The sequence below is a fragment of the Metopolophium dirhodum genome, chromosome 8, assembly GCF_019925205.1.
Source record: "Metopolophium dirhodum isolate CAU chromosome 8, ASM1992520v1, whole genome shotgun sequence".
Classification (NCBI taxonomy): Eukaryota; Metazoa; Arthropoda; class Insecta; order Hemiptera; family Aphididae; genus Metopolophium; species Metopolophium dirhodum.
In genome coordinates, this window is record NC_083567.1 from 31,290,142 (window position 1) to 31,310,996 (window position 20,855).

General features: G+C 31.0%; 2 protein-coding genes across 5 annotated transcripts in view; one reads left to right on the forward strand and one right to left on the reverse strand.

Annotated features, from left to right (window-relative positions):
* The first annotated feature begins 152 nt into the window (after window positions 1–152).
* Window positions 153–683, forward strand: LOC132951403 (uncharacterized). Its single transcript, XM_061023214.1, has one exon. The coding sequence runs from the start codon at window positions 153–155 to the stop codon at window positions 681–683; it is 531 nt and encodes a 176-aa protein (XP_060879197.1).
* Window positions 684–5,250: 4,567 nt separating this feature from the next.
* LOC132950414 (WD repeat-containing protein 47) overlaps window positions 5,251–20,855 on the reverse strand; it is a 47,912-nt gene continuing 32,307 nt past the window's right edge. For all 4 annotated transcript variants that reach the window (XM_061021855.1, XM_061021856.1, XM_061021858.1 and 1 more), the window contains 5 exons: window positions 19,898–20,145; window positions 9,021–9,361; window positions 8,140–8,276; window positions 6,495–6,717; window positions 5,251–5,716 (listed from right to left, as the gene is read on the reverse strand). In XM_061021855.1, coding sequence (XP_060877838.1) covers window positions 5,568–5,716; window positions 6,495–6,717; window positions 8,140–8,276; window positions 9,021–9,361; window positions 19,898–20,145 — 1,098 coding nt within the window. In that variant the 3' untranslated portion in view covers window positions 5,251–5,567. The remainder of the gene's footprint in view (window positions 5,717–6,494; window positions 6,718–8,139; window positions 8,277–9,020; window positions 9,362–19,897; window positions 20,146–20,855) is intronic.

Here is a 20,855-nt window from a genome sequence, read left to right on the forward strand (position 1 = left end):
TTTTAATAAGGAAACATGCAGCAACGCATCGATGAACGGTCATAAGGACTGCCTGATATACGCACGGGTAAACAGGTGCCCTTGGGACGAGTGGACATGCAGCAGCGCAGCGTTGAACGGTCACATGAACAGCCTAGTATACGCACGGGAAAATGGGTGCCCTGTGGAACGTGGACACTTGCAGCAATTCCGCGATGAGCGGTCACATGGATTGCCTAGTATATACGCACGGGAAAACGAGTGCCTATAGAACGTGGGACACGTGCATGAACGCTGCGTGGAACGGTCATATAGACTGCCTGATATGTGCACGGGAAAACAGGTGCCCGTGGAACGAGGACACGTGCATTTATGCTGCATGGAATGGTCACAAGGACTGCCTGGTATACGCTCGGGAAAACGGGTGCCCTTGGGACGAGCGGACGTGTAGTTATGCCTCGTTTGAAGGTCACTTAGACTGTCTGGTTTACGCAAGGGAAAACGGGTGCTCTTGGGACGAGCAGACCTGTAGATACGCTAGGTTGAACGGTCACATGGACTGTCTAGATTATGCCAAAAAAAAAAACGGTTGCACCAGGGGCAAATTCAATAACACAACATGCTTAACTGTAATGTGTCTGTTTATAATAACTTACATTTTATTTGTTAAAGAATCCTATAGCAGGATACTAGAAAGAGCTTGATGCACCCATATTTAATATTGAAAATTATAAATCAAATGAATGTTATTATAATATTTAAAATTGTTTTAAACAAAAAAAAAAATTTTTTAAAAAAATGTGTTTACATGTTATTATTGTAGGTGCATAAAATTTCAACCAGATCGTCAGAGGCTTACTTAAGATTTTGCTGTCCTGGTTACACATTTTTTTAATGCCCTGATGATGGATGATCGATTTAAAAAATATTAATAATTTAATTATGATCCAACAAAAATATTACTATCTGTGCATTATTTGTTTATATTCACATGCTTAAATTAATTCATGAATGTATTATTATTTATCCTGTATGATTTATTCTATATATAAAATCAAGGAATAACACGGTTAAATTATTGGGAGTAAAATTTAGAAAATTAATTGATTCTTACAAAAGATTTTTTAACACAGGCAACGTGTGATGGTTTAAAGATAACATAGTCCACTTTAGATTTGGTCAACTATCTATTGGATAAAAGTAATTTTGCTTATGCCTTTACGGCTAAACTAAATCAAGACAGTTTGGAGGTAAATAATATATAAGATCTATTTAATATTGAAATAGTTATAAACTAATTATGTATATAAATTGCTATTGCCATATCCTGCTGTTGGATGAAATATTTTTATGGGAAAGTCTTAATGTTAAAACCCTTACTTATTCTGGTCTTGAAGACTTTGGAGATGAAATAAAATCAAATCATGAAGCCAATCACGGATTGGTTTTTTATGTGGTAGAGCTTAGCCAATAATGTAATACAATCAACTATAGCATTTTTACAACGCATAGGCCTGTAAAAGGTATTTATTTTTCAATACACATTGAATACAAAATTATAAAATGAATACACAAAACTTTTTTGCAGGAGTTGTTATTGCAAAATTGTTAATAAAATCAATTGTGTTAATTTAACATGCAGGTGGACATAATATTGTATAGTTGGTGTCACAAGAGATGGCGCATAAACAAATATAAACAAACACACATTATTTAACTTATACAAATTATATTGTAACTCATATTCAGAGGCAGATTGGCGATTTATTTCGGCCCGGGAAATATGGATCAAACCGGCCCTGCACCTCAAATGTAACCCCCCCCCCCCCCCTTTAAAATGGTCATAATTTTACTCAAATTTCAAAATTTGTTTAGTTTCACCCCTAAATTAGTAAAGAATATAATAGGTACCTATAATTAAAGCTATAACAGTTTTGGGTTAGTCAGATAAGGTGGTTGTTCAGACTGTCCCTAACTTAAACTTGAAGTTTAATCTTCTTACATTTTAGATTCTGAACGGACCAATGAATGTATTGATTTTAAATGATTTGTGTTTTTTTAAAATTTTTAATTCTTTTTTATTTAATTTTTTTTTTTTTTTTTTGTGTCTGTCATCACCTTTTAGGACAGTAAAAGTACTTGGATTTTCTTCAACAGTAACTTTTCTGATAAAGTGAATCTAGTTGGTACTTTGGGGGGGGGGGGGGGGGGGTCAGAAGTAAATATGTTCCAGTAGTTTTCAAAAGCGACTTGAAAAACAAAAGAAAAATTAGGGAAAAACGGGAATTTTTACGCAAAATCTGCTTTCGAGAAAATCGATTCTGGTTTTTGGTGCAACTCTAAAACAAATGACCGTAGGTACATGACATTTTGACTGAATGTTTATATTAGCATTTTCTATACACCATAACATTTTCCAAATATTTTGACTTTTTTTGAGCTGTTTACGGACACTTTCAGTTTACATGTTTTTTATTTTTATTTTTTTTAATAATATCAATAACATTTTTATTTGTTGGTTAAAAAAGCTTGAAAAGCTCCTAGTATATTGCTTCAAAGGCAGATGAAAAAAATTAAAAATCCATAATCACAATTTTTTTATAAGTATTTAAAGTTCAAATATTGACAAAATAAGTGAACATGACAAAAATTTGCAAATTATTTTGAGTTAGCAATTCATAAAAATGTTCTTTTTAAATCTAAGATTTTAAAATGTAAAACAAGATTCCTCATAAGTTTTCCTACCTTTATCAAAAAAAAATGTCTACAAGAAAGTCAAATTAAAATTTTACGAGCGTTTGAAATTCATATTTTTACAACATTTGATATTCACATCGATTTCTTATGATGTAACGATTTTCTTATTTTGTTGTAATTAAAAAACGAATGACTGTAGATACTAGAAAATTTCACTGAATGTTTTGACACCATACAATTTTGAAAATAATTTGACTCTATGCTTAATTTATAAAAATATAATTTTTTTTTGTAACTATAATGTAATAATTATAGCAGCCCGGCCAGCCCTCACAAGAACCGGCCTAACGGGAAGATTCCCGATTTCCCGATAGGCCAATCCGCCCCTGCTGATATTGTTGTCAAATTATTTTCAAAACCGTTCATCAGTTCTAAAAAGGTTTAGGTACCTAGGTGTTTTCGGATGCTCCACATCTTCTAAAAACTGTTAGAAATAGATTATTTATTAACAAAATGTTGAAGGTGAAATTATACTATTTCGAAATAAAATACTTTGTAAATATTTTTAATATAAACACAAATATTTATTTTAGATAAACATATTATCATTACCTCAAATTAAATGGGAACTTAATTTTAGTATTTTTCATAATAAATTAGAGATAGGAAATAATATAAGATACATTTGATATTTAATTAACTATAAACTAATTACGTATATAAATTGCTATTAATATTTTCTAAAAATGAATTGTTTATTTTTGATAGAAGTTTTTTGAATTCTCAGACAAGTACATCGGGACCAAAATATGATCGACCTACTGCTGCAAATCCTTTTTTAAAGCTAGGTATATCATATGCTATGTAGACATGTAGTATACCTACTTGAAGGTTCAAAAATAATGTTGTACTTAACATAACATACTTGTGTATCAATTTCGGAGTGTCATAACTAAAAAACTAACTTTGAGTCCCAAATTCTGACTTAACTATCGTTTTACATACCTATAACAAGCTACATAATTTTTACAAAAAAATTGAAAAACAAAGGGTGTCCGGTAATGTATAAATTATATATACCAGTACTGTTTTAAATATTGGTGTTGATAGGTAAGTTAGCTACCATAGTACTAACAACATAAGGAATTTCTATGGACTCATTTAGTATATTCCTTCATAATGATTAGGGCTCGGATTTATATGTATTAAAAAAACCAAAATATGTAAATATATATGTAATAATAAATCACTTTATATGTGATTAAAAAATGAAAATATGGAATACAAAAAAATTACAAAAAAATATAAAAAATTGCTTTATAAATGACATTATTAACTAATTTACTTATTTTACTACTATTATTCATTATTCATTTTGATTATCTTGGTCTTGAAAGCAATGAGATACCATATACAATATTCATGCTCAAATTTTCAAAGTTAAATGATCTACGATTTGGTCGTAACACAGATTTGTACCGACTGAAGGAGCGCTCGACTTCCACCGAGGTAATGGGTGCAAAATTCATATTTGCAATGTCCAAAGCAGTAAGTTCAGCCGGAAATATTACCCCATTAATTTCGCAATGTGTATCTCTAATTAATTTTAGGCAGTCTAAGCCAGGATTTTTATGTAATACGCTGTGCATTTTTTCTTTTACTGCAACTCCCAAGGGTTCTTGTACTTGTTCTATGCATTTTTCAGCTTCTTCTATAAGTCCTTATATCGACCGTATATTACGGTCGATTAGTTTAATAATTGGTATTATTTTGTTTACGTACTTTTTGAAACATAGGAAATCGTATACATCGTATAAATCTATTAGTAAATCGTAAATTATCGAAATATGTATGGACAAATGGAATTATTGAGAAATATGTAAAAATATGTACTTATGACAAAATATGTAAAAATATGTAAAATAAAATATAGTTCATTACAATGGAAATCCCTTGAAACGAATTTATCACTTACCTAAATTAATTTATCAAGTCACAGTAAAAATATGTATTTACATATAAATCCGAGCCCTAATAATGATAATAATTTCACACTTCCATTACACTATTGCAGTGCCCACTCAACGAAGAGGTATCTAAACTCGAAATTACCTATATACCTGCAGCAGATTGACTTCCCCGGTTTTTATGGGCATCAAGTCGTCAGCCGTTTGTACACTATATAATAATATGCTTTCAAATAAATGGTTTAGTACTTTAGTATGATGATAATATAATAGAGAAATATAAATGAGTATGTAAAATTTAAAAAGTATATTTATGATTTTTTTTTTTAATTTTGTTATACGTTTCTAATAGTTTTTCAAGTACCTATAATATGTAATATATAATAATAGTATAATAACAGTATAATATTGTTAACTATTTTTTGATACGATTAGTCTTTAAATTATTGATTAGATGCTTATTTCACTTATATAATAGTTATTTAATATATATACATAAATTAGGTATACATTTTAGATAATCATTCTTTAAATTAATGATACTTTAGGCGTTGGATTTCATAATCATCAAGTGGTTTTCAGGGAATATATAAGGAATAGTATCACATGAGTTTAGGCACATATTTTTATTATTAAAAAATAAAAAAAATTATCATTAACAAAAAACAGCAGGTAGAATTAGAAAAGAGTAACAAAAAAATACAGAACAAATTATGTGTATATAATAAATAAAAATAAAAAACAAAAACAGCTCGTAAATTTCAAAATAAACACTAGGTTAATTATTAAATTGTTAGCACGTAAGTTAGCAAAAATCACTGTTTCTCTTTTTTAATTTTTGTTTGAAAATCTTTCTGATTTTTTTGTAATACAAAGCCTTAACGTGTATTATTAAATTATAATCTGTTTCGTTGGTTATTTGTATTATTTATATGGTGGTAGAGCCCACAGAGTGGTTGTTTTATCGGCACTGGTACTCAAAAACGAAAAGTCTGTAGGGTGCCACCGGCCAGATATCACTTTGTCCTGGTGTTGAGCGACCACCACGCTCGGCAACGTTGTTGTCAAATCACCTGCGGATGAACATTTTAAGCAATATTATTGTTATTATCACAGTAATAAATATTAAATACTCAAATTTATATTTAATAAAAACAGCAAGTCAAGTTTTAACTACTTATACCCATTGTATACAGTCGAGAGTACAAAATATGCAGTACCTATACTGATATAACAAAGAAATGGGACGTGCTAATTTTTTTTGTGATTTGATTTTAATATCCTAAGGTGAGTCATCAAGGTACCTGATAGTAACCATAGTAATAAGATAGATGATTCCCCACAATTGGCCGCCATTCCGATTATAGAGTCGCGGCTTGCATTTAGTTTGTATAAGTACATATATACAGGGTGATTTATTAAGCATAAAACACTCATTATCTCAAAAAGTATTAATGTTTTTGAAAATATTTTTTTTACATAGTTTCAAGTTTTTAAAAAAACAACATTTTTAAATATTTTTTATCCTTATCTATAATTTTTTAAGTTTTTTACTTTTTTGAATGACAGCATAGAGTTTTAATTTCATTTTCCAAAGGAGGATATTTTTCCAAGTATTTTAATACATAAATAACGAATTTAGGACGAGTAGTTTATGAGTTATAAGTATTTAAGATTTAGACAAGCCCAGTTGCATCCCTTAAAGTGTCCGATTAATATTTAGCATGTCCTATCCATTCCTATGTTATCTACAAACATTGAGTATACAATATATTATACTAAATGCTAAAACATTGCAACAATACATTACTGTAGGCTATTAATATTACCAACAAACGTAAAATACAGTACCTTGCAAGTCGGTGAGCACCAGCTTGTTGTCGTATCCGCCGGTCAGCAGATAATAGGCGCTTGGCGAGAACCGCAGCGAACGCACGTCGGCTGAGTGCGGCTTGAAACACTGCAAGCTCCTGGAACCTCGGATGTCGTACAGGACGCACGCCGAGTCCTCGTGACCGCTGACCAACAGTCGCCCGGACGGTTCCACGCAGACGGCGGCCACCGGTGATCCTTGCTGTATAAAATACATACAAAACCGAATCAGTTAACGATGATAATATTGTCATTACACGATATCCCCCCAACACTATAATAGATGTGCTTATAATATGCTTAATTATGATTTTAAGACTAAGCGAAAAAATTAAAGCCTTCAGCACCACATTATTTTCTATTGAAATTGCGCCCTAATCAGATGTAAATTTTATATTAGTTATATATATTATATAAATAGGTATATAAAGGTTCTGTCCATATAGGTGTAAATACTGTTTGAAATTTGGGGGGGGGGCTGTAGTTCAGGTCTATACTTGATACTCTTATGATGCTTTTAAACTATAGTAGTGAAATCATGAGTTTTTTTTTTTTTTGGGGGGGGGGGCTATAGAAATTATAGGGGGGGCTAAATACCTTAATAGATACATATTTTTGATGTTTATTATTTTATGTGTATTTTAGTATTCATCGTGACAGATTATGTCACTGGAATAATGGATATTATATATTATACCTACTCTATAATAATGCGGTATGACGTGTGGCGATGGTATTTTTATGACCATCACTCATGGATCATACTCGTAATTATATCCTTCCAACCACTGTCTATATTGAAAGACAATCGCTCTGAATAAGAGACGTGTTCAGGGTGCTCATGCGGTAAATTGATAATAATTAACATCTTACGAACAACGCGCACGTGCACATACTTTTGCAGGGCTTTATAGTCTGAACTGGGTTTTTACTTTCTCGAATTCGATAAAAGTAAAATGGGAATTTAAGTTTAATAATTTCTTAGTCGTTATAAATAATGGGATGAAGAGACACAGATTCGATAACTGTACACGAGACAGAAGGTGGTCATTTCACGATATCGGGCACACGGTCTGTAATAAACACTATTTTAGGGCATTATACAACACATGCGCACTTTATTTTTTTTTAATTCACGCATTATAAATAGGTAAAGCCGTAAAGATACTATAAACTATATTATAGGATTTATGATATTTGTATATTTTTTTAAAACTGATAAAATAAGACTGCTCGGATTTAAGACTATTACATTTTTTTTTATAATATCCTTAAAAATATGTAACCTGAAAATTCTAGTCAAAAACTAAATCATAAGTTTTTGAAATAATTATTCAACCATTTTTACCAAAATCTATTTCAATTATTATGTTTTAGTTGGGGAAATAATAATTTTAAACGATTGTTCGTTTTAAATATGGACAATACTGTTGATATTTTAAATATTTTTTGTTAATATACATTCATTTTTTAATATTTTATATCCAATATTATACATGTTCACTATTTAATTCTCATTTTTTAAATCACATTCGACCAAATTTCTCTACACTTCTCTACTTTAGACCCTTCAAATGTATGCAATTAAATACTAATAATTCAGTCGAACTTCGTCAATACTAACCCGACTGGCCATAGAAGTATTCGGCGTGACAACATTTACGCATCCTCTCGTCCGCAAATCCCAAAATCTAATGGTCCTGTCGTGGCTCCCACTCACGAACATGGCTCCGCCCCAATTGTATAACGTCAATATGTGTCCTGTAAAAATAAAAATTATACATTTTTTTTATCAACATTTTCACACAGTTAGCATTATTGTTTTACTTATTATATTTATATACACAAATGTGAATACAGAGGAAATCGATCAAATTGACCAAATGCTAGCGTACACGGGGATTTTTAAAAGAACTCTGTGTTTAGGATTCCAGAACTTAATACACAATAAAAAAAAAATATTCTTACAAAACGTTAAATAGGTAACCTATCTATTATAAGGACATAGTGTTAACTCCTACATTATTAGCTCGCCTATACAAACTTTAAATAAAAAAAAAGACAAAATTTGTAAAAAAAATACAATTTCTATAAGACAGACATATTATTTCTTATAAATATCAGTTTTGTAGTTATTATACATTATATTATATAAGAACAATAACAAATTAAAAAAAAATAAACATTGAAAAAAAAATTGTGACTAAGTACCTAACCTGACTAAACCTATCTATTTTTGATATTTTTAATTGCTCTAAAAATAACTGACGAATAACCTTGTATTAAAACCTCACCTAACCTTTATGAGAAAATATTTTATCAACAAATACTATAGCTATAGGTAGGTATTAAAAAAAATAGAATACTTAAAACAGCTAGTGTATGGCACGGACAAATAAAGCAAAGTACACCACGCGTGACATATAATAATATTATGTAGAGGCACACGGAGGAACACAAGTAACTGCAATTTTGATAATAAATCATTTAAAATAAAATAAGTACCGGAATGGCCGCTGAGCGCTTGGTACGGTTGTCCGGTCTCGCAGTCGGTCACGTATATCTTACAGTCACCGGCGCCGCCGCTGATGAGTAAACTGCTCCTGTTGGTCGTGTCCTCGATGAAACAAACGTCCCTGACAGTGCCATCGTGCATGGCCAACTCGATCTCCTGGCCCTCCAGATTCGACGTGTCCGCGTTGAACCGCATTAGCTTTACCGTCTTGTCGTTGCTGCCGGTTGCGATCAGCGATCCATCTGGCGTCCACGACATGCAGTATATCGAACCCTTATGGTGTCTGGTACGTTTGAACAACACGGTCGGCTGCTGGGCCACGTGATTCTCTCTGAAACGACGAAAATAAATGATCATTTTATTTCACCATCCTTTATTGTACCTATTATAGGTACTCCATAGGCATTATAATAATATTAAACATTTTATACATTTTTCTTAAATTATGATTTTCAAAGATAAAAATAAGGAAAACTAAAAATTATTCCTGCAATGAAATACCTAAATTAATGCCTAATATGAATTTTTATAATAGTTTTGTTTTAAAGTGCGCGAAAAGCTTTAATAAGTATTGAATTATGTAGGCACAGGAAATATTTTATCGCGGACTAATTGTACATCACAGTCTTGGTTAATTCAAGATTTAATCCTATACTCATTCTATATATAGGTACTTATAGGTGACGAGGCAAAACTTAATTTCACTTTAATCTACTTAATATATATATTATTATCAACACATATTTTGTATATGTACATGAATAAACCGAAGAATTTAACCACATACCTCGATTACCCCTTGCACCGCGTCGATACAAGTCGATATATATAATATAATATAATATTATGTAGGTTGTATATAGCCCTATACTAATCGATGTGGTATTATGTGGTATCGATGACTATATCGCCGTAAAGTTTTCGGCGTGTCAACGGTTTATCGAGTTATTTATAAAATAATATACGAAGAAAAAAAGTGCGTAAATACTACTGTGAAAGTGGATATAAGAAACTATCGCTGTGCTCATGCGTCAAGTACGAAACCAAAGCCCGCGAATAACGGCTGTGGACTAGGTATCGTATACATGGTCGAGTGCCGCTAAATAATATGGTACATAACATGACCCGGTATCCTGCATTCAGCTACAATATATTACGGATTGACGACAAAAATTGTTTAGTTCTAAAAATAATAATATTTTAGTGTGATCATAGATAAGTGAAAAAAAATAAAACACTTTAGTTTATAGGAAATAATAACACTTAACAACGATATTTGCTATTTAATATTTCACAATGCTAAATGGGACATATTCTGTAAATTAAGAATATAATTAGGTACCTACATACATATTATATATTTTTCCGTTTTTTTTTCACGTTTTATTTTACATAAGTATTATAATCTTTTCTCGGTGACGGTATTTTCACCGTTTACGTAATTTAAACGAATTGTGCATGTTCAAAGTACAGTATTAACATCAGTTATTAAAAGTTAAAACGTAAACGTTAATTAAAATTACGAAAATGTATCTTGTAACTTATATACATATTTAATTTACTTCGTTGAAAAACGTTATAAATAATGACGTAAGTCATTCGATATTAATATTATTTATTAATAAAATAATAACATAGGTACAAATAATTATAAACTTAACTTAAAGCCATAATAAACAAAACCATGTCCTCGTAACTAAACGGAGCGAATTGTCCGAGATTTTGGGATGTAAATTTAGGTTTATAAAGGTTTAGTGTATAAAATATTAATAATCTTATACATTTTATACAAGTAAAATTGTATAAACTAAAATAGTAAAAATACACGTCAGTAAATCATAATAGACTAAAATTATCAACAATATTAAAACCAGCTAATCTTTATAAATCCAACGAAATGCATGTACGAAAAATAATAAATAAGCTACTGTTATAAAATATATACGCCATGTATATATATATTAATAATTAATAACGGATAGTTATAAAAACCGGAATTAAAATCAATAAGTGGATTTTTATGTATAATTTAAACAATTTTTAAGAAATATATATTATGAATTATCTTTTTACCATCTTTTTTCCATGTGGTATGCAATTCAACCTTACGGTATATGAAATAGTATTTTACAGTTTTTAATTTAAGTAGTTATCCGCAATATACAAATATTACAAACTTTCTAACTGCATGGATAAATGTCATTGGATTGTTTTTATGTGAAAACGTGGTAGTAAAATGTAAACACTAAAGTGCATGTCTAATAAAAAAAAAAAATATGAATTTTTAGATTTCAATCATTTAACTGAAAACATGTAGTAGTCGTTATTGCAAGAATTAAGTTAAATTTATTTGATTAATATATGCGTGAAGTTGCGTTAATGGGCTGTAACAGAAATACAACCAATAGGATTTATTTAGATAATTATAGACTTAATTTATTTTCTCCAGTCGTTTCTAATTTAAATCGACGACCGTCGTAGTTTTGGTAGGTGATTTTTTTTAAAATTAATAACAGTATAATGTACATATTATGCTAGGTCTTTGTCGCGAGAAAGTAAGTTATACCTATATATTATATACCTTCGCTAAGGGCTTAATTCTCGAGGCTGCTATGCTTAACTTATTATTTTTTTTAACAACATAGTGCATATTCATTAATACTGTTTGGTTTTTTAACACAGTTTACCGTAACGAAAACCATACAAAGTCACTTCTTGATTTTCTAAAAACAAATATAATATCTAACCAATAATTAGATTCTATACGGCCCGTGTAATCGTTGAACGTGCCTTAATCACACGTATTCAATGCCTAATGCTATGAGTTGAATTTAGCGTATTTACGAAAATAAATGAGCTGATAATCATATAGGTATTCCTATTATGCGTGGATGTCTCCGGCCTTGCGCGAATAATATACTTCGGCACTCGGCACAGAGATATTTCATAACAAGCGCCAGACAAAATGTGCAATGATATTTTCATAATATTTGTACAAAACTCATACATTTCACCGACCTCAGCGTACAAAATGTGCAGAATATATATATTTACATAATATACATCGTGCGCTCGTGTATGATTTGAATGATAATAGTCAGTAATACACCGTAAAACGATAGGCGGTAAGGGGCGAAGGTGTAATTATTTAGCGAAAGTGACGGAAAACGTTAAAAATAAAAAAGTGTTTTTAATTAAATGTTTATTTTTTCTTCATCTTCTTCGCCTCCACACCCGCACCACCACGGTCCACGGCCGGTTATGTTTTAACGATAACATATAATCATTGACTCGGTTCGGCGGTAAGCGATATTGTACCTACGTATTTAGGTACAACACGCGTATACGATGATAATGTTATTATGTTGTTAATATACCGGGATAGTCTCTAAAACGCGATTAGTGAAAGGCGATATTTAAATGTCATAGTCGCACGCGCGAAGCCGACTGGTCCGGAAGGAAGTGTTTTTTTTTCGTTTCTATATGTTATACGCCGCCCCGAGCTACGAACAAATAATATTTACCGTTGCGTTATTATTATACAATACAGTTTGACATTTCGTCGATACGTGTCGACGAGAGAAAAAACTACCTATGCTGATAACTATATAATATATGAAATAAATATTATACGGTGTGAGCGTGTTTTGGCATTCAACGGTCCCCGGAAGGACGACCACAAGGTTATCACGACCCGTCGGACCAGCAGCGGAACAACGTCGTAAGACCATCTTTCTCGTCGCAATTATCACCGTCGATAACGTATTATACACACTCTGTATTACAGAGTAGGTACTCAGAGATGGCGTATAGAGGCAGTAGTTTCCAAATCGCGTTGTTAGGTAATTTTTACGGGTATACCATGTATGTAGATATGTTAATGCGATCAAATACGACTAGGTAGTTTGGTAAATAAATTAAAAATCTTTCGCTTAGGACGGTTTGCTAGGAATATACACGGAACATGTTTTCAGGAAACTGTTTTGTGACTAAAAGAAACAATTACGTAACGGCCGGACGGTGTCACAGTCAAATTTGTATAGATGGGTGGGTGCATTATATAATATAATTACATTATTAGTAGGAAGGTTATAACAGAAGTACCTACCTATACGCTAAAAACGTACCGATATTTAAGTTAAGAGATAGGTAGGTACCTACCAATTATTATTGCGGTACAGTCCAACTATTTCTCAAATCGTATATAAATATCTATACAATAAGGGTTTGTTGCACAAAATAGTTGGACCTCTCTTCCCACAAACATTTGACCGATAACGTTGTCTCATTTCAACACAAAGTGCCAATAGTGTTATTAATTATTTAAATTTATCTCCCACAGCTAGGAAGATCGGACTGCTAGAATAAGTTCGATGTGCATTTTGTATGTACATCGTACAACGTCAGTCTAATAATATTATAGTTATTGGTTATTTTTAAGTTCCTTGACATCGTTCGTAGGTAATAAGTACATGATATGAAGCACATTTTTATATAGAAGTTAAAAAATAATAATCTTTGGGAAGGGCAACACCGGGCGGGACAGCTAGTAACTTATAAGACGTTATACCTATAAGTTTTATGTTTTGACATTTAAATAGGAGTATCATTGACAGAGAATTAATTGACACCTACTTTATGGCAGGGTGGTTACCTAATTGATTCCTTTTTAATTTTTTAACTGAATTTTTTTTTGAGGGGGGGAGGAGAGGGGTGAAAGTAAAAATCCCTAGTTATATTATATAATATATTAAGCTAATATTTATACAATATTATAGTCTAACCTAACATCATAATCACGGAAAAACAAGGAAACATAACAAACATATAAAATATAAATTACCTATATAGAATATGGACTATAAAAATATATACTATATAATATGTATACGGCGTATACCTACATAAATATATAATAAGATAAAAACTGTAAATATCGTGTTAGTAGAAAAAAACTATCATTCGTTACACCCCACGAATATCATCACGATGGTGTAAATACCGTTTTCTAACACAATATTGTTTATGTATAATGTATATATAGTTAAAAACTTAAAAATTACTCGATAGCTAGCCAATAAGGTTGAATTTTTCAAAACTTGTAAACTGACAAATATGCTCAACATATTATCATAACATAATATATATGTAACATAGGTACTATAATAGACAATAGTATTAAATTATAGTGATTCGTGAATCTATTGTTTATTAGAAGCATAACATCTGGAAATGATTAACGATAATTACAGATTTTTTTTGATTTATTCATCTAATGGTTGAAGTCCAACCATCGACCGCACAAAATACTGAAATTTACTAGATATTAAAATAATAAATTCAAAGTTAGGTATACTGCATTATTTTCTCCAAATCTTTTGTTTTTTCTTTCTAACAAGTCTATATATACTCAACTATTAATAATAATTTAAAATTGTATGGTAATAAGCCAATAAGGCGGTAATTACAAAAAACGTATAAAAGTATATAGGTAGTTGCATAGGTAATAGAGAAAATTCTAATTAAAAAATGGAATGATCAAAAGATAATTCTTGGCTATCGTAATATAGAAACATTGGATTATATGTACCTATACCAGTTTAACGACAAATCAGCAACTACAATTATTTTAAGAGTATTTAAACACTGCTGCAATCTACTTGTAATTACAGAACCCGTTAAAATTATATTACGCTGTCAGTCTATGTAGGTAATAAGTAGGTACCTTCTACCAGGCAATTTTTCTTATCCGTGATTCGATTAATTAGAAAGAATGGCTTCATGACATTTCAAGTCTAAAAAAACCTATTCCGTAACAAAACGAATCAAAAATGTATTGGTGAATACAACTGAATATTATTAAGAAAACGAAAAACCCTTCGAATATGCACGTAAATAATCGGAATCCGATAGTCATATGACATGATGCACAATATTTATGAGTTATGAGGTTATGACATATGATTGTTATACAACAGTGCGCATGAACATATTATAGTAGATATATAATATTATGTGTGTGTATGTGAAGTATTTGTCCCACAATAACTATATTTTTTAGATTACCACTTACACTTTATTATAATAATTTTTCATTGCTCCGATACTATTTCATGAATTTGTTCAACACCTTCGACTTATATGGTGAAGTAAATTACAGTTTTCACCTAGAAGAAATTTGAGAAAGTTCAAACAGTTTTTTTTTGGATTACAAATCGACAAAATGGAATTTTTCAACGAACATAAATCATAATAAATCACATCGCTCGTGAAAAACATTTTTTCCGAATGAAAGATACTTGAAGAGAAAAAAATGACACAATCTAAGTCATTAGAATAACGTAAGCAAGCAATAATAGCTTTCACTCGGTTTTCAATAACGACTAAGCGCCAAAGAATATATATATATATTATATACATACATATAATATATATATATTATATACATACATATAATATAATTTTATAAATATCAGACCGCTTTACTGATCACTGGGGGGCTTTTCTTTTTCTTCTTTTATGCTTCTTTGCTGGATCATTACTGAACAAATCATTGAGTAAATGACCATGGTTATGGCTATAACCTACAAACCGGACGAGTCTTTTATATTATATTATATATAGATATATATTAATTGATTGTAAATAACGTTAGGTTTCTTTGGACACTAAAAAATATAATAGTGGACTTTTTATGACCCATCATATTATATTATGTGGTTACAACATTTAGGTTATAAACACTACACGGGAACTATATAATATATTTCCTATTTAAGGAATAGGTACTTTAATGAGCCTACAAGAGAAAATCAAAATAAATATAATTACTTTTAAATATTATATAATCAATGACATTTGTAAAAAAAAATATGTGCAAACTGCAAGTCATAATAAATATATCAAATTATTTTTTATATTTCATTAGGCACGTTTTACAACTACAATTTATTGCGTTTATAAAGAAAAAACAAAAGTCGTCAGGTACCTAGCTAATTTTTGGTCGTTATTGTAGATTACGGTTATCACCAAATAACGTTAATATAACCAATGTACCTATAATATTAAAACGAATTATGCGTTTCGGTTTACCTCGTAGAAATTTGTGGTAAACCAAATAATTATCTTACATGTTTGTTATTATTGTCAAACCACATGGTTTGTATATAATATGAACGCGAAGATTAACTGCGCATGAACTATATACCGTAAAAATAATTGTCAATTATTTACTTTTTTTTATACAGAAATACTAGGAAAAAAACTGTTAGACCCAACTTTATTATATATATAGCGCACGCGCGCTCATACAAACCACATTTCGAGACATGTGGACACTATCACCGTATTCTTAAAGTATATTATTTTTAATTTAAAGTACAGCAATATTAATCAATCAACAATACGTATTTTTACAAAACTCGAGTATGGAAAATGTTAAATCAAAAATATTTTTGGTAGTAAACGAATCGAAAATATTATAATCTACGTAGGTGCCTATTATAATATATACAACGGGAATCGCGTGAATAAATTATATTATTACTACTTAATTCACGACACCACATCTCATGCTGTCTTGAGATAAGTGAAATAAGAACCCAAGCCACTATACACAATTATTCAAATTATAAATTATAAATTATAATACACTAGACACATACGACGTTTATAAACACCGTTTGCGCGTTGTAGGCGTCATGCTGAATGCGAATTAATAATATATACGATATTATAATATACCTCTTTAATACGACTCTGTAGTCTGTAAGGTATTAGGTACGTTTTGTATTTCTCAACGGATTGGTTTGCCTACAGTATAATAATATAATATACATGCAGTATACGAAAAGTGTACCAGTTCTGATTTTATAAGTCACGAGACACGACGGATAGTACGGGTTTTGTGTTTCGAAAACTTGTGCAACGGTCACACGCCGCGTACGAACAATATAAAATATTACAATAATCATAATAATAATATCATAAACTCTAATGTGCAGCATAGCACAGTACAATGCGCCATATATTTTATTTAACACTTTTCTTAAGTTTGGTTTCACGTCTGTCTGTGATCAAATCTTGCGCGCTCGATTTGAGGCACTTTTTGAAGATGAAAAATTCTGAAAATTGGTATAGACCTTGGTCTTGGATGACAATACAATAATCCGTTGTCATTTTGGGACATGGACCAAAAAAAAAAAAAAAGGATTGTCCCCACGACGTCGCCGTAATATCTCTCGCAGATATTGAACTTTCTCTCTTCCCCAAAAAAAACCGCAACCTCTTACGAAGCAAGTATAGGCGTGTCCTATCCATTATTATAATATCTATGGTAACAACGGTAATTATTACCAAATAACATTATACCGGTATTCTGATATAGGTACCGAAAACACCGGATAACATATTTCTTAAACGTTTAATAAAAATATTTACTTTCAACTAAAAAGTAGAAAATAAAAAATAAAAAAAAAAATTTTAAAAACACACTTTTCCATAAAAACATTTAAAAAAAAATTTTAAAAATTGCACTAAAAAGACAAAAATAATTCTCTGTACTTAAAAATAATGAAAAATTTATTGATGAAAAATTTAAAAGTGTGTGGTGCATCATACAAAACATTAAAAGCCGAGCTAAGTCTCACATACACTTCTTTGTTCAATCCTGTTTATAAGATAGTGACTGGCAGTATATGTCAAGTATAAGAGCAAAATAATGAAAAATTTACTGATGAAAAATTTAAAAGCCAAGGAAAGTCTCACATACACTTCTTTGTTCAATCATGTTTATAAGATAGTGACTGGGAATATATGTCAAGTGTATGAGCACCACACACTTTTAAATTTTTCATCAATAAATTTTTCATTATTTTTAAGTACAGAGAATTATTTTTGTCTTTTTAGTGCAATTTTTAAAATTTTTTTTTAAATGTTTTTATGGAAAAGTGTGTTTTTAAAATTTTTTTTTTTTATTTTTTATTATTGTAAAAACACTCGCCGTTTGTGACTGGTAATTTCTCGGTTCTCGAATGCTGCGGAGTGCTGAAAGATTTTTTTTTAATATAGTTTCCAAACGAATCGTAAACGAATATTTATATTTGATGCACGCAATGATGTTGATATTACTTATGAGTTATGACTTATGAGTTATATAACTAATATAAACCAACACGGAATTTGAACGCCTGCGGTTGACGTTTCTATAAAATGCAGTACGGTATGGATTATGCAGGTCTGAAGTTATGTGAAAAAATCAATTTTTTCTTTGAAATGGCCGAAAACACTCCACGAAAAAATAAGAAAAAAACTGACTAAACAATAAATTCATTGAGAATTAAAATCCACGGGTGATACTAAAAACCAAATTAGTTATCAGATTATGAGCCAAATGTATTAACAAATTGAGATCTATATTAGCTAAGTTTAATCAAAGTTAAGGAAAAACAGTGCCATCAATAAATAAACAGTAAACGTTTTGTCAAATTTATTGAAAAAGTCTGAAAAAGTGCAGTTTATATTACAACTACTTGTATAAGTTGTTTACGAAAACATCGCAGACAATAACGAGGATAGACGTATAAAGAGAAATAAACATATATGTATTGTAATTTGTAAGTTATAAAACTATAAAGGTATGACAACACTATTATTTTTTTGAGCGCTTTAGTATATGTTTATATGTAGAACAAAATATAGTTGGTAAGCATCATGCCTAACATACTCAGGACTCAGCTCAAGAATCGTGTATTTAAATATTTTACCACATTCCTATTATACCGAATACAGATATCGCTAAGTAGATACCTAGTTGAAAACTAAAGAACCTGATTTAATAACAGCAGCGTTACATACGCTTAGGTACACCCAATTTTCTATACTGACGAAAATATACCATAATTATATACCTTTAAATCCATATCTTATAACAATAATATGGTATAGATAGACATGGCGGCATTTGGGTGGTCACGAGAGGGAAATTGACCACTCCCTCAGAAAAAATATTGAGGGCAAATTTGTTATTTTAAATGGATCAGTAAATTGTGATTAATTTTTGCCCCTCACTCCCCACAAAAATAAAAAAATAGAGCCAAGTGCCGCTTGTGGTTGGCACAACTATGGGGGGCTAAGGACACAATTTTTTGTATCTAAGATGGAGGAATAATAGGCATTGCCATCGAAATAGCGATATATATATATAGCCCTATAGGGCACATAGGACATGAGTAAATCGTGATTTACTGCATTGTTAGTAGATTTAAAAATTCTTCTTAACTTTCCGTTCTCCAAAGATTTTCCACACCTCCACACAGCATTAAATAAGGTATAGGTATAAAAACTGAGTGTAGTGTGCAAATTACAATCGAAAAGTGCACATTTCGAAAATATTTAATACCTTTTTGTATACTTTTGTGAAAGCAATGTTTCCGATTTCTTTGTGAGTAGGTATATAATATAGAAGTAGTCCCAGGTAACAATATAACAACAGCGGTGATTCCGGAGAAATTAAATTAATAAACTTAGTACGATACTAATAATATATACCTGTATAATAGTAATATAATAATATATAATGGTAATCCGAATCGATACCACGGCAATGGTTTGGCGGCGGCGCGTGTCGAATGATGCTCTCGGAAGATAGGTATATATAATATGTATACTAGATGTATAATATTGATAGATAGATAGAGCGGAGAGAGGGGGCGGAGAAAGAGGATAAAATACGCATAAACGAACGGCGGCGATTATAGAGACGAGTGCGTGTCAGAGGCTCGCGTGAGTTATCCATATTTATATTTATCTCTCGATAGAAGAAGTGAGAACGATTAGGTGAGTTGGACAGAGAAAGAGATTTGCTGACCTGATATCCGTCACTTTGGGATAAGCGCATATCCGGAGCGTTTTGGAATTGGATCCGACCGCGTACACGGAACCGTGCGGGTGGAACTCCGCGCACCGGACCGCCTGCACGTCCTCTAACCGGGTGACCGCTATGAACCTGGGCTTGCCGTTTTGGTCGCTGTTATATGCACTGCCATCCAGTAATCCATCGCCGGTGTGGTTGGCCCCGGCCGTCTTGGTACTGCCGATGGCCGCCGTCGATGTCGGCTGAAACGATAGAAACGCCAAATTATAAATCATACGAAAACGCTATCATTACGAGCGATAACCAAAATATTATATAAGTATATACTTGGTTTCGTAGATACCTATGTACTATATATTTATATTATATAACGTAAACCCGACAAATATTGTATGATAACCACATATATACAATACAATAGACAGCCGACTTCCAGCTATAGTCGCGCTGCAAAGTAATGTTTTGAACCCCGGAAAATGGCCCACTTTTCTTATCAAAGAGTTAGTTCACAATTTAAATGAAAAAATTGTAAATGCGAACGTCGTTGATAAATTTGATTAGAGAAGACTGCCATTTTACCGATTTGGACATTATAGTTGTCCAAGTTGGCTGTCTGTTTGTATTATGTGTCTGTGCTAATAACGTTACCTAATTTAGATAATCTATACTATTACTGAAATATATCAATATGAAATCCTCAATAAAACGTAGCTCTAAATGCATGGACTTTAATTTGAATTCGTTTTCTAATATGTATAATATGTATAAATATATATGATATATACAATTTGGTCGTAACACTTTAAAGTCGTTATTAGTTATTAGTTATTAGTTATTTTACTCAATTGAAGAGGCTAAACCATTATACGAGTATAACATTTCACTATACTTGCGTGTCACTCGCGCCGATATTAGATTATTATCGTGATATGCCTATACTACACTAAAACCA